Source organism: Natrix helvetica (genome assembly GCF_964273705.1).
Source record: "Natrix helvetica genome assembly, chromosome: 1".
NCBI lineage: Eukaryota > Metazoa > Chordata > Lepidosauria > Squamata > Natricidae > Natrix > Natrix helvetica.
This window is the reverse complement of record NC_138548.1, coordinates 275,969,465-275,982,893: the sequence shown is the minus strand read 5'-3', so window position 1 is coordinate 275,982,893 and position 13,429 is coordinate 275,969,465. Positions and strand designations below refer to the sequence as shown.

General features: G+C 42.7%; 1 protein-coding gene across 1 annotated transcript in view; it reads left to right on the top strand.

Moving 5' to 3' along the window:
- The first annotated feature begins 512 nt into the window (after positions 1–512).
- HSPA4 (heat shock protein family A (Hsp70) member 4) overlaps positions 513–13,429 on the top strand; it is a 33,262-nt gene continuing 20,345 nt past the window's right edge. Inside the window, exons 1-3 of the mRNA XM_081934455.1 lie at positions 513–944; positions 4,542–4,599; positions 12,916–13,056. Of these exons, the coding sequence (XP_081790581.1) occupies positions 838–944; positions 4,542–4,599; positions 12,916–13,056 (306 nt within the window). The 5' untranslated portion in view covers positions 513–837. The remainder of the gene's footprint in view (positions 945–4,541; positions 4,600–12,915; positions 13,057–13,429) is intronic.

The window sequence follows — 13,429 nt, the reverse complement described above, 5'->3', positions numbered from 1 at the left end:
TGATGAATAGGGCAGGAATGATCCCAACCTGGGAGGGAGGGGGGTTTACCTGACTCTTAATACCGGGGTTGACGGAGTGTGTCAAATTGCACAAAAACCTAAACTGCTGCGGGTTGTTGCCTGCTTCATACAGTACATGTTTTTGGAGACGAGTTCAAAACAATGTCATGAGGGCACGGCAGAAAAGTTGCCCAGGCACGTTCTTGGCGTGCATCGGAGAAAGCGATGGAAAAGCCCGAGCTGTGAAATTGCAATGAGCCGAGCATGCGCTTTGGAGCCCTTCCTGAGTGCAAAATCCCGTATCTCCCATCCCGATTCGCCGTCTTCATTTCCTCATCGGCATTCCAGGCGCGAGGATAACCGTAGCGAGATTTTAACAAGACCCGTGTGCGCACGTTCGCTCGCTCGCTCGCTCGCTCGTCAGAGCGAAAGGGAGGGGGAGCCCGCATCGCGGCCCGGAATCTCGCGAGAGAATTTCCCGCTTTCCCCCCCCACCCCTTCCTTTAGACGGGTCAGGATTCTTCGAGATTTCTCTGCGCTGCCGCTTCGCCTGTCCCTTTCCCCCGCCCCCACCAGCGCGAGGAGGCAGACGGAGTCGCGTGCTGCGGCAACCCATTTAAACAGTCGGAGCGGCCGCTCCGGGTGAACTGCAAAAGGCTCCCGCGGCGGTGAACTGCTTTCTTCCCCCTCAGGCGGCGGCCGCTCAGGGTTCTTCTCCTCCTCCGCTCGGCTCTAGTTTCTTCGTCTGCCAGGCCAGCCGGCTCCGTGCAATCTTCTTTTGAAGTAGGCCTCTCGGGCCTTTTTCAGGCATTTCTCTTCCTCGGCCCCGAAGGCACCATGTCCGTGCTGGGAATCGATCTGGGCTTCCAGAGCTGCTATGTGGCCGTGGCCCGTGCGGGGGGCATCGAAACGATCGCCAACGAGTACAGCGACCGCTGCACCCCGTGAGTAACTCCTCCGGCGGGAAGCTGGGGATCCAATTTATGGCGAAAGCTCCGGGATATGGGGGAAGGGTGGCGGGGGAAACGCCGCAGCGGGGCCAGGAAGCGTCGCAAACTTGTCAGAGGTGCGATCACCCCCGAGCGCCGGTGGCCTAGAAAACGCCGCCATCCTCCCTTAAGCTCTACCTTCTCGCTAGAATTGGAAAATCACCCGGAGCGGCCACACCTTTGGGCTTTCAAAGCAGAGGGAACGAGAGAAAAAAAAGGGCGCCCTTAATTCGTGAGTAATGCGAGGTGCCGCTGCGCCTAGGAGGAATACTTTTTTTTTTCTCCCCCTCTCCTGCTCTCTCTGCCCTCCGCCCCACATGGAGATGTTCCTGGGAAAAGGGAAGGGGAATGGGTTCGGCACCGGCCAGTGGAGGAGCCGACTGCTTGGGCGGAGGAAGGGGAAAGTAACCCGGTTTAAATGTTTCTGAAGCTGCCTTCCTGAAACTGCGGCATGCCTCGAGGGATGGCCGCTAGGATTTGAAATATCATCCTAACCGAAATTGTTTATTAAAAAAAAGCTAACCCATCCAGGAGCGTTTACAGTTTATGTAAACCAATATGGCTATTAAGTTTGTATTTTTATTTTTTATTCGGTTGGGCAGAGAAGGAGAAGGCGTATTGTTCACATAATTGAAAGTAGGCGTCCTTGGGAGGGGAGGGGGTGTAGGTTTCATCCAGTCAGGAGGTTATCTAGTTTGCCTCCTCTAGTGTAACTTCAATGCTGTTCTAGAAAGATCCTACCTAATACTATTTTAAAGAAATACTATTTTAAAGATAATGTCCCTTATAGGTAAGTAAAGTCAACTTGTAAAATATGTGCAGTGCAACGCAGCAATGCATATACTCTGATGAAGAAATATGGTGAGCATAGGACTGGACTTTGGATCATCAGTGGGTGATTTGCAGTAATGTTGTAAAATGTATTCATTGTTTAATACTAGCAGCAACAAAATCTCTTTTCCTCCAATCCTTCATTGTACTTTGATATTATTTGTATACAATTCTAATTTACAATTTTTCTATGCTTCTTGGTTCTGCCAATAGTTGTATTTTCTTTCCAGTGCTGCTCTTTCCCTTTTGCTATTTTTAATATTTAGTATTGAAATGAAAAACTCCATTCTATTTAATTTTATTTAAACAAAGAATGTAAATTGGAAGAGATCCAAAGAAGTGCATCAAAAATAATCAGAGACTGGGAACTTGGTATCTTTACTTTTGAAGAGAAGGTTGAGGAGGGATGTGAGAGCCATTCTCTTGTATTTGAAGGAGTGCCATACAAAAAAAGGCTGTGACAGATAAAGCATTGTTGTATTATTTGCAAGAAAAAAGGTGGTGATTGAATGTTATTGTTTATAAAAGAATCAGTGAGAAGAGGTGGTGGGCTTTTCCTTTACTGGATGTGTTTCTTTCTACACTGAACATGAAGTTGGATTCCATTATTTTACCTAAATTACCTCTTGCAAATCTGTACTTTCTTGGAAAAAGTTAATTTGTCTTCATGGAGATAAATTTAGTTTAGTGTGATTTGTCAGATGGTAAACTGTTCAATGAGAAACTTGTTAAGTGTTTCTAAAATCAGGTTTACTACAGTCAAGTATATCCCTCAGTGTAGTGGTGGGGAAACTTTAGTGCCCCTAATTCTTAATAGCCCAACCAGCGTGCCCAGTTGGGTTGATAAACATTGTAGTGTAGCAATATACGGAAAGCCAGAATTCTGCCATAAAAACTTTGATTACATCAAGAAAATTAATTCTGATAGGTTAATGGAAACATAGTGTACTCTAGCTATCTACTTAGTTAACTTATCATTTGATGCTGCTTCCACTTTCTTTAAAGATGCTAGAAACCCTTTTTAAACTCCACATTAGAGAACTTTGATCTAGAATTTTGGTGTGGGAAATTTTATATTTTATAAACCTTGGAAATAGAATCATTGTAAAATCTATATTTTAGAAAAGGTAATATTGCATTCTGGATTTATTTTAAATTCTGAATTTACATATGTTCCATTTTGTAAATAAATTGCCTGTTATAGCTGCGCAGTATTTACATTTCTGATTTTTTTTCTTAGTTTAATCATGGACATACATGTCCTTCATCCTTCCTTTATGTCATTATTTTGATCTGTGCATTTTTGTCTTTCTTACTGTGTCATGTTCTGTATGTATTTTTTATAAACTGAACTTGGTCATTTCTATTATATTGCAATATATAATTATATATCTATATGTCCTGAAAGTGAGGAAGTTTAGTTTTATGTTTCTTGATTCTTTGAATATGTTCAAATACGTTCATCTGTTTCAATGGTCTTGTACCATAAGTTTTGTTAAAAGACACATTACATTTGTAATAGTTTGGATTCTTAGCTGGTATTAGCAGATTTGGAAAGAAGACATTTAAAATTTGATAGTACGAATATATTGCTGAGAAATATATGTAAGAGCTATTTGGTGTAGTGGTTAATGTCTAGAAACCAGGAGACTGAATTCTTGTCCCTCTTTAGGCATGAAAACTAGCTGGGTGACTTTGGGCCAGACATTCAGCCCAACCCACCTCACACAGTTATTGTTCTGGGGAAAATAGTATCATGTTGAATTACTTGTAAAGGCAGGATAAATAAATTATTTTTCGGTGTTAGGCAACCTGAGTTTGGGCAGCCGTGCACACTGCTTTAAAATAAGTTATTCTGTACTGTATATTGTTCTATCCATGTAATTAATACGTATTGACTGCAGCAATAAAACAGGCACCTTTTTCAGTGCACCACATTCTTCATGGAGCATACTTGTGGTTTTCAGTTTTTGAATGAATTCCACAGCACATATCTTCTGTGGGATGAAATAGCATCTTAATCAGAGAGAGAGGTTTTTTAACTATTGATATTATAGTGTTGCATAGTCAACTAAATGTTTAGACTGGATCTGGCATTTTTGTCCATCTATCAAGTCTGTCCCAAGGATTATTATTATCATCAAATTTTATGTGCTGCCTAACTCTTGGTTCAAGGTGACTCTGAAGATGATTCTGAAAAGATAAAATACTATATATGTTGTCTCTTCAGGCTCCCTTGAAAATCTGTTCCTTAAAAAGAGGAGAATCCAAGTCAGTAACATGATAAATAATAATCCTAAAATCATTTGCTTATAAATTTATCTATAAAAAGTTCATCCACCAAAAAAGCTAACTTTTTGGCGAAAATTAGGTGGACTGTGTTGAATGGATAACTAAAAAAGATTTGTGCTCCATTGAAGCAACTTTAATTTACCAAGATTTATTTATTTATTAGATTTATATCTCACCTTTCATATTTTATAAGTAACTTAAACAGGAAACATACACAGTATTCCTTTCCTCCTATTTTCCCCACAATAAGATGACCCAAATCTATTAGGAAATTTGTTCTAATTAAAAAAATGATCTTTATAATAAATTCATTGAGGGCACCTCATTATTAAGTTTCATATCATTTAAGCTTACTCGTTTTATTTTTGAAACCTATATTGAAAAGTACTGTGATCTAACTTTTAAAACTACTTTTTTATTTTATGTTAGATCATGTATATCATTTGGACCCAAGAACCGTTCAATTGGAGCTGCAGCCAAGAGCCAGGTGGGGTTTTTATATTAATTTTTTTAATAATTACATAATTGCTAGAAAAACATGAAAACATTGAATCATCTTTTTTTTTGTGTTAAGTATTTCATATTCAGGCTTAATGAAGTTGAATTCTTGAAACTTTTATATTTTCTATACTATGTTTGCTTATCCTATAAAAAGGATCCTGACTTGTTGAATAATTTGAAGTGTATTCTGGAATCCAAATGGGAAATTTTTATACTGGAGTAAACTAATGCCAATACGTCTCTTGTGTATTTCTTTCCTGTTCTGCTGTTTCACTTTTCTCAGCAATTGAATTTAAGGAGGGATTGAGTTGTTAAAATAAGGCCAAACCTCCACCTTCAAAAAATCCATTCCTGATTCTGGATCAAAGACTTCCCGAAATATACAAACCACACCTGTAAAATTTCTATTGGCCCATTCTATAAGGGATGAAGAGAAAATCCAGAGCTGAATTGTTCCAACATGAAATTACAAGTGGGTTGTGATACCCCTCTTATATGTTCTTTATTTTATAGTTCTGGCAAAAGTTTAGAAGAGGCATGATTACCTATGATTATAAATTATAACTATTTTTTGCTTTAATATTTAAACACTATTATAGAACTATTGTGCTTTAGCCAATTATGGTTGAATAGGGTCAGCTGCTGTGAGTATTTAAGCGGACTTCATGGAAATTCCAAGGATGTAAACTAGAGTGGAAAATTACGTAATAAACTATCCCCCACAAAGATAGTAGGAAATAACTTCTATAAAAGTGCCAAGAAAATGGTAAGGATACCAGGTACCAGGAGCTGAGCTCAAATGTAGCTGTGATTCATTTTCGGTGTTAGGATCATTATGTTTTAAAATGGAAATAATGACATGGCCTGCATTATAATATGTGATCCATGAGAGGCTTGACTTGCAACACTCAGATCAAGTAGTTGCTAACAAATAGAACATAACAAAAATTGTTTAATCTTTATATGGCCTTAAAATATAAAGGATGTTGTAATTAATTTTTTTATCTTCTAGATAAAGATCTTTACTCTGTGTCATAATCTTATTCATCCACAATTTCCTTCCACCTTAAATTCTGACGTAACAGTATGTTGTCTGTATTTGCATTACTAAGGCTTAACCAAAGAAATATTAGATACCACCACTAGTTTTTATTTCATTAAGGTTGCATCACTCCTACCAGAAAGGAATGCATTGAAAAAATGCTTGCAGTTGAGTTAGTGAATTAGTTATAGCAAGAAAATTGGCGTGCCACTTTCAGATGGAGCTGGGATTGTTGAAGGAAATCCTATTACTTAATTTTCTTGTGCAATAAAGTGTTGCACAATTTAAGTGACTGAACATCTTCTAATCTCATTTGCACATATGGGTAGTCCTTGTCTTATAACCATTTGTTTAGTGGCCATTCAAAGTTATAATGGCTCTGAAAATATGTGACCTGTGACTGATCCTCATGCTTACAACATCACAATATCCCAATGATCATGTGATCAAAATTCAGATGCTTGGCAACTGGCATATATTTACAATGGTTGCAGCATTCTGAGGTCATGTGATCACCATTTGCAGCCTCCCTAGCTGGCTTCTGACAATGTAAATGGGGGAAGCCGGATTTGCTTAATAACTATATGATTCACTTAACAACCATGGCAAAAAGATCATAAAATCAGGCATGACCCAACAGCTGCCTTGCTTAGCTCTGGAAATTCTGGTCTCAATGAGTTGTAAATCTAGGACTACTTGTAATTCATTGGGTAAAGTTCCTGAAGAGCAAATCCTCAATATAAAATATGGAAGTATTATTTTGCATATGCTATTTCTAATATATGTTCAATAACTTGTAGTTGTTTTTCTAATTGTACCGTGTTTCCCCTAAAATAAGACCCATCCCGAAAAGAAGCCCTATCATGTTTTTGAACCAGGGTGGATTTGATTTAAATCAAGTCGATTTAAATAACAATTTAAATCGCTAGTAAAACGGCTTGATTTAAATCAACTTCATTTAAATCATAAATTTTAAACAGCAATTGTCATCTCTGTCCCGCAGCAGCTCCTCCTCTTATCCACTGTTGATTTACTGACAGTCCCAATATTGCAGAATGTACAACCTCATTCTACATAACTAAGTTCCATTTCATGCTGAATAAACTAAATTATTAATGTATCTTAAATAGAAAACTATCTTTAGATAGATTTGTACTTCAAAAGCATTTTATTAAAATAAATTTGTTAAAATGAAAAAAAATCTGATTTAAATTTTAAAAAATCCAATTTCAATTTTAAAAATCCGTTTTTAAAAAAAATCGATTTTATCCACCTTGTTTTTAACGCATGTGCTCAAATTAAGCCCTATCCCCAAAATTAGGCGTAATTAAGACACCACCCATCCCAGGGTGCAGGGGGTGGGGTGAGGTGAGGTAAAAATGAAGCTAGGGTGGGGATATGGGGTGGAGCTGCCCTACTTATCAGGCCTTGCACACGCCAACAGCTGCCTAGCCTTCTGCGTCCACTTCTTTTGCGGCTCACTTCTGCGGCCGCTTGCCACCGCTCGCACACGTCATCCCCAGTCTCTGTTTTGCCATCAGAGCCTTCAGAAAAGCCCTGTGCAGTTGAGAAACGGGCTCTGGATTGATGCACTGCACCCCTTGCCTTCCGTTTCACATTCAGATGCCTTCTGGAAAGCCCTCGGCAGCTGATAACTGTGTTATGGGCTGCAGAGAGCTTTCCGGAAGGCATTTGAAGGTGAAACGGAAGCCAGGGGGCACCATACGGTGTCAATCCAGAGGCTGTTTCTCAGCTGCAAAGGGCTTTCCGGAAGGCTCTGACGGCAAAACAGAGACCGAGGACGATGTGTGCAAGTGGCGGCAAGCGGCTGCAGAAGTTGTGGGCCGGCAGTGAGCTCCTGTTGGGTGGGGCTGTTGGTGCCACCGCCACAAGGTGAGTCAATAATTAGACCCACTCGAAAAGCCCTAGCTGTTTTTTTTTGGGGGGGGGGGGTTTCAAAAGAAAATAAGACCCAGTCTTATTTTCCAGGAAATATGGGTATTATATAGCATACTTTGATACTTACAAGAAAAATGTATAAATTTATGTACTGTAAAGTACCCTAACGATGCCTGCTTCATAATAAGCAATCCGATATTGTAATACAAAAAGCAGTGATTTATTAACAGCTTCATTAGGCATTCTTCATTAGGGATTCCTTATTCGCAGCCATCTTTTTTGCTTTCTTTATCTGCTTTTGAACTTTCCCCTTGTTTCTTCCCTCCCTACAGTCTTTGTCAATAAACACATTATCCAATAGCTTCATTCATCTCAACCCAGCTACTGTAATCTGAGATCCAGCTCCGCTGATGCTCTGCATGGAATGTCAACAGAGTGTTGACATCTGACTCCCCTCACTTTTCAAAGGCAATCTGTGCAAGCAAAAACAATTTGAGTACCAGTATGGGATTCAAGGCTACATCCTCCCCACAGGCTTGTTTGGATTTTTTTCATGGAATCTATCTATAAGGCGATCAGCCTGGCTATTTCTACTCTTTACCCAAGATGCTCTGACAAGGGATAGCCCTTCCACTTAATTAAGTACTGGAGTTGCCTCCTGTGCCACTTGGAATCAAGGATGCGTTGCATCTCATAATGGGTTTGGCCCCCTATGATCACAGGGCCTGGGGGCTCCCGGGGCAGTGGTCTCAGTGGATCCGACCACGGGTTTTAAGAGGCTACTATGGAATACTGGGTGTACCTTCACTAGCAGTCGGGGCAGTTTCAGTTGCACTGAGACTGGGTTGATGATCTTTACTATGGGGAATGGTCTTACAAACTTTGGTCCCAGTTTCTTGCTAGGGAGTCTTAACCTCAATTTTGTGGAGAGGTAAACCTTCTCTTCCACCAGGAATGGTCATTGCGGAGTTCAGTGTTTATCTGCCTGTTTCTTATAGGTTTGTGCTGCTGTAGCTAGCACTTTTTTGACATTCTCCCAGGCTGCTTTTAGCATTGACATCGAGTCAGTCAAGCTGATTGAGGAAGGGGGATCCCTTGGATACTCAGGCATTGGGACAAAGTCCATGGCGCTCATTACTTTGAACGGTATTAGTCTTGTGCTGCTGTGAACAGCATTATTGTATGCAACTTCGCGAAGGTCAGAAGGTCTGCCCAATTTGATTGCTGATAGTTCACGTAGCACCTCAGGTACTGCTCTACCATAGCATTCAGTCTCTCTGCCCCCCCCCCCCATTGGTGCTCAGGTGAAAAGCCAAGCTAATACCCTGGGATGACTCAATGGACTGCAGGAACTCCCTCCAGAACTTAGCCGTGAACTGGACCCCTCTGTCTGAGATAATTCTTCAAGGTACTCCATGCAGGCAGTAGATGTGCTTCAGGAACAGTTTGGCCAGCTTGTGAGCTGAGAGTAGTCCGCTGCAGGGTATGAAGTGCGCCTGTTTGGAGAACAGGTCTATTACAGTCCAAATCACCATGTTTCCCCCACTCTTTGGCAACTCTACTATAAAGTCCATTGCGATCTCCCACGGCCTCGTTGGCTCTGCTACTGGCTGCAACAATCCAGGGGGAGTTTCCTGGTCGCCTCTTCATTGTGGCGCAGATGGTGCAACTTTTCACGTAACTGACCACATCTTTCTTTATTTTGGGCCACCAGAACTGCCTCCGGGCTAAGTGAAACGTCTTTAGGAATCCAAAGTGGCCTGCCGGTTTGGCGTTGTGGCTCCTCTGGAGAATTAGGGTGCGTAGGGATTCCAGGACATAAGAGTTTCGTCTCCTTCCAGGCAAGGTCATCTCTTTTTGTCAAGATGTGTTGGTTGTTTTGGAACCAAGGGTCTGCTAGCAGTTCGGTTTTGAGTCTTGTGGTTAGGTCGCCTGCTGATTGGTCGTGCCGGTCATGGCGTTGTCGTCTGGTGGTCATTTGGGCAGCTATTTGGGTAGAGGGAATGATGGCGTCCACCACCTGCTCCCGTTCGCATTTGTACTGGGGCATACGTGAGAGGGCGTCAGCTAGAAAGTTCTCTTCCCTGGAATGTGATTTACTACGAAGTCGAAGCGGTTGAAATATTGAGCCCATCGGACTTGTTTGGGTGATAGTTTCCATGGAGTCCTAAGAGCGCCCAGATTCTTATGGTCAGTCCAGACTTTGAACGGTTTCTGGCCCCCTTCCAACAAGTGTCTCCAGGTTAGCAGTGCCCATCTCACTGCAAAAGTCTCCTTTTCCCATGCGGCCCATCGTCTCTCTGTGTTTGTGAGCTTGCAGGTGGTGTAGGCGCAGGGTTGTAGGTTTCCCTGGTTGTTTTTTTTGGAGTAGCACTGCTCCCACTGCCATGTCGCTGGCATCTGCTTGGATTACTCGGGGTCAGGATGCTTCAGCACCGGTTCCTTTGCAAACATTTCTTTTAGTGTCTTAAATGCCTTTTGGCAGGTTAGGTCCCACTGTAGAGGTTGTCCCGGGCAAGGTTTTGTTCCTGGGCTCCCTGTCTTCAGGAGGTCTGTCAGGGGTTTGGCGATCTTTGCAAAGGAGGGGATGAATTGCCTGTAAAAGTTTACGAACCCTAGGAAGCTTTGTAGCTGTCTGCGGGTGTGAGGTGGTTGCCAGCTTAGGACGGCTTGCACTTTGGCTGGGTCAATCTCTATTCCCTTATTTGACACTCGGTCGCCTAGGTAGTCTAGTCGCTCACGGTGGAATTCACATTTTGATAGCTTGACTTATAGGTTGGCTGCCAGAAGTTTTTCTAGTACTTGGCGGACCAGGGGTATGTGGTCATCCAAGGTCTCAGTGTAGATGAGGATGTCCTCCAGGTAGACAAGGACCCCCTTGTAGAGGTGCTCATGCAGCACCTCGTTTATTAACTGCATGAACACTGCTGGGGCTCCCTGTAGTCCGAAAGGCATCACTTTGAATTGGAAGATCCCTAGGGGGCAGTTGAACGCTGTTTTTCACTCTTTCTCCTTCCCTGATCCGTATTCGGTAGTATGCCTCTCTGAGGTCTAATTTGGTGAAGACTTTTCCCTTGGCCAAGTGAGATAGCATATCTTTCATGAGGGGGAGGGGGGTATAGGTTGTGTACTCACGCAGCATTTATCCCTCGAAAGTCCACACAGTCTCATAGTTCCGTCTTTTTTCTCTTTGAAGAGGACTGGTGCTGCAACCCGTGTTTTGGCTGGCTCGATGAACTCTCATGCTAGGTGTTTTGTCTATGTGTTTGCGCATTTCTTGCCTTTCCCAGGGTGTCATGGCGTACAGCTTGGGTTTGGGTAGTTTTGCCCCGGGGATGATTTCAGGACTGTGGTCAGATTGATCAAGCATCTAGTGCAGCCTGGGTCTATTAGGGCTTGAAAATCCCCCAGGCTTCCTGTCTTTGGGGCTGTGAGGCGTATTGGAAAAAGGAAAGGACAAATTGGTCCTCTCACCATTGGGTTGTTTTCGCCTTCGTCGTCACTGTTCTAAGATTCTGGTGACTGGTCATTGTTGCCTTGGGTTTCCCCCCCCCCCCCCCTTCATCTGGTTGGGGAGGGACCTCTGCAGCTAGGAAAGCCTTCCGGGATGTGTGGGTAGTTCATTTGTGGCCGCCTTCCCGTCATGCCCTGGGTAGTAGCTCTGACCTCGACATCGGGATTGGGGTCGTTCACACGGATGCCATATGGCCCATCCCCTCACATCTGTAGGATTTCAGCGGACTTTGAGGGATTGCTGGTCTCAGGGCCCGCTGTGGTGCTGTGGTTCCTGTCGGCTGGGTGGTTTCATGTCAGGTTGACCTCTCTCTTTTGTGTCCAGTGACTTTCTCATGTCGTTGGCATGCAGCCCGCTGTCGACTTTTTGCTACTTGGAACCACTCAGAAAGTCGGTTTGGAATGTCACGGTAGGCAGTTACTTGGGCAATCTGCTGGTCCAGACTTGTTCTGAAAAAATACACTAATAGACGCTCTGGTAAAGGGGGTAGCCTTCCAGTGACTCTCCTAAATTTGCAGATGTACTCTTTGATGGGGCAGCCACTTTGCTTTAGGTCGCTGAGCTCATCTTCCGCATACAAGTCCTCCTCCACCTCAAACCTGGCCTCTAGCAGTCGTAGGAAGTCATATATGCCTTGCAGTTGGGAGGCTCTCCTCTTGTGGTGGGCTGCTAGCCATTCCCTTGCTTCTCCCTCTAGTCCCTCTGCGATAGTATTCACTCTGGGGGATGAGTAGAGGTGTCCATAGCATTCCAGGTGGACCTCAGCTGAATCAAGGAATAGGGCTAACTGGTCTGAGTTCCCATCAAAGTTTCCTCTGAATCGGGGTGGTTCAATCAGCAGTGCCTCTCCCTCCTCCTGTTGGCTCTGTATGCTTGCGTTTGATATGTCTGAAGATACTCCTCAGTTCTAGTTCGGAGGGAGGGTGGAGATTGTCTGCCCTGGGCAGCCTGCCTGCTACGTGGGAGAGGCACTGGCTTCATCTTCCTTCCGATGGGTGGAGAAGTGGGGCTGCATTCCCATGTGCTTCTCGTCATCTCAAGAGGATCCACTGCTCCTCCCCTCTCTTTTGGCATGCATAATGGCCTTACTTCACAGAGGGTGACCCAGTCAAATTCCTCTCTCTGTTGCTCTATGGAACTTCCCAGAGGCTCCATTGGGGGCTTTGGGGTCCTGGCTTGATTCCAGTCCAGCATCCCCTCCACTCTTTCCAGCTCGCTTAGGGCCTTTCCCTTTTTCTGGACATAGGGGTGGGGTGGAGGCTCAGCTTTAGCTGTTTTTAGGGGTTGATTACTTATCTTATTTCGCTCATCTCGGCTTTGATGTCTGATGTCTGCTATCCAGCTCTGTTCAAATAGCTGGCCTTTTTCCATGGTCTGCTGAGTTCCCTCTCGGCACCTCCGATATTTAAAAGCAAAAGATGGCTGTCTGTAAAGTACTCTAATGATGCCTGCTTCATAATAAGGGACCCAATATTGTAATACAAGAAGCAGTGATTTATTAACAGCTTCATTAGGCATTCTTCATTAGGCATTTCTTATTCGCAGCCATCTTTTTTTGCTTTCTTTATCTGCTTTTTAACTTTGCCCGTGTTTTTCCCTTCCTTCAGTCTTTGTCAATAAATCACATTATCCAATAGCTTCATTCATCTTAACCCAGCTACTGTAATTTGGGATCCGGCTCTGCCGACGCTCTGCATGGAATGTAAACACAGAGAGTTGACATCATACCATGAAAAAAAATGTGAAATTCTATAAAAGCATTGTACTTTTTCCTCAAATTGTTTCTACAACTTACTGCAAAAGTGTTAATGTTCTGTTACATGAGGCTAAATTCTGTTCTCTTCTAGGTAATTTCAAATGCAAAGAATACAGTACAAGGTTTTAAAAGATTTCATGGTCGTGCATTTTCGGATCCTTTTGTTCATGATGAAAAAGCTAAACTTGCTTATGAGCTTGTCCAGCTGCCCTCTCACTCAGTTGGCATTAAGGTATGACCTTGAATGTGCACATATTATTTATTGCTTGCTTACAAAATTAGAATAGTTTGGCTATTTGGCAAAAGAGAAAAAAATAAAAGCAGAGAAATACAGATATTATTCAAATGTTAAAAATTTAATTGATATAGTCTTCCTTAAAGAGATGGGAGTTGCGTGGCTTATAAATTATTGTTGGTCAGAGAGTCAGCCAGATGTTTAGACTGGATTTCTGTATACTTATCAAGTCCTTCCCAAGGACTTGAGATAGGCAGATGTTGTTCATTAATATTAAAGTTGAACAATATGGGATACAAGCTGTTCCCAGTAAAGTTATCTTTTGCGGTTGACTGAGATACATTATTTGAGATAAAATAAGTATGATCAG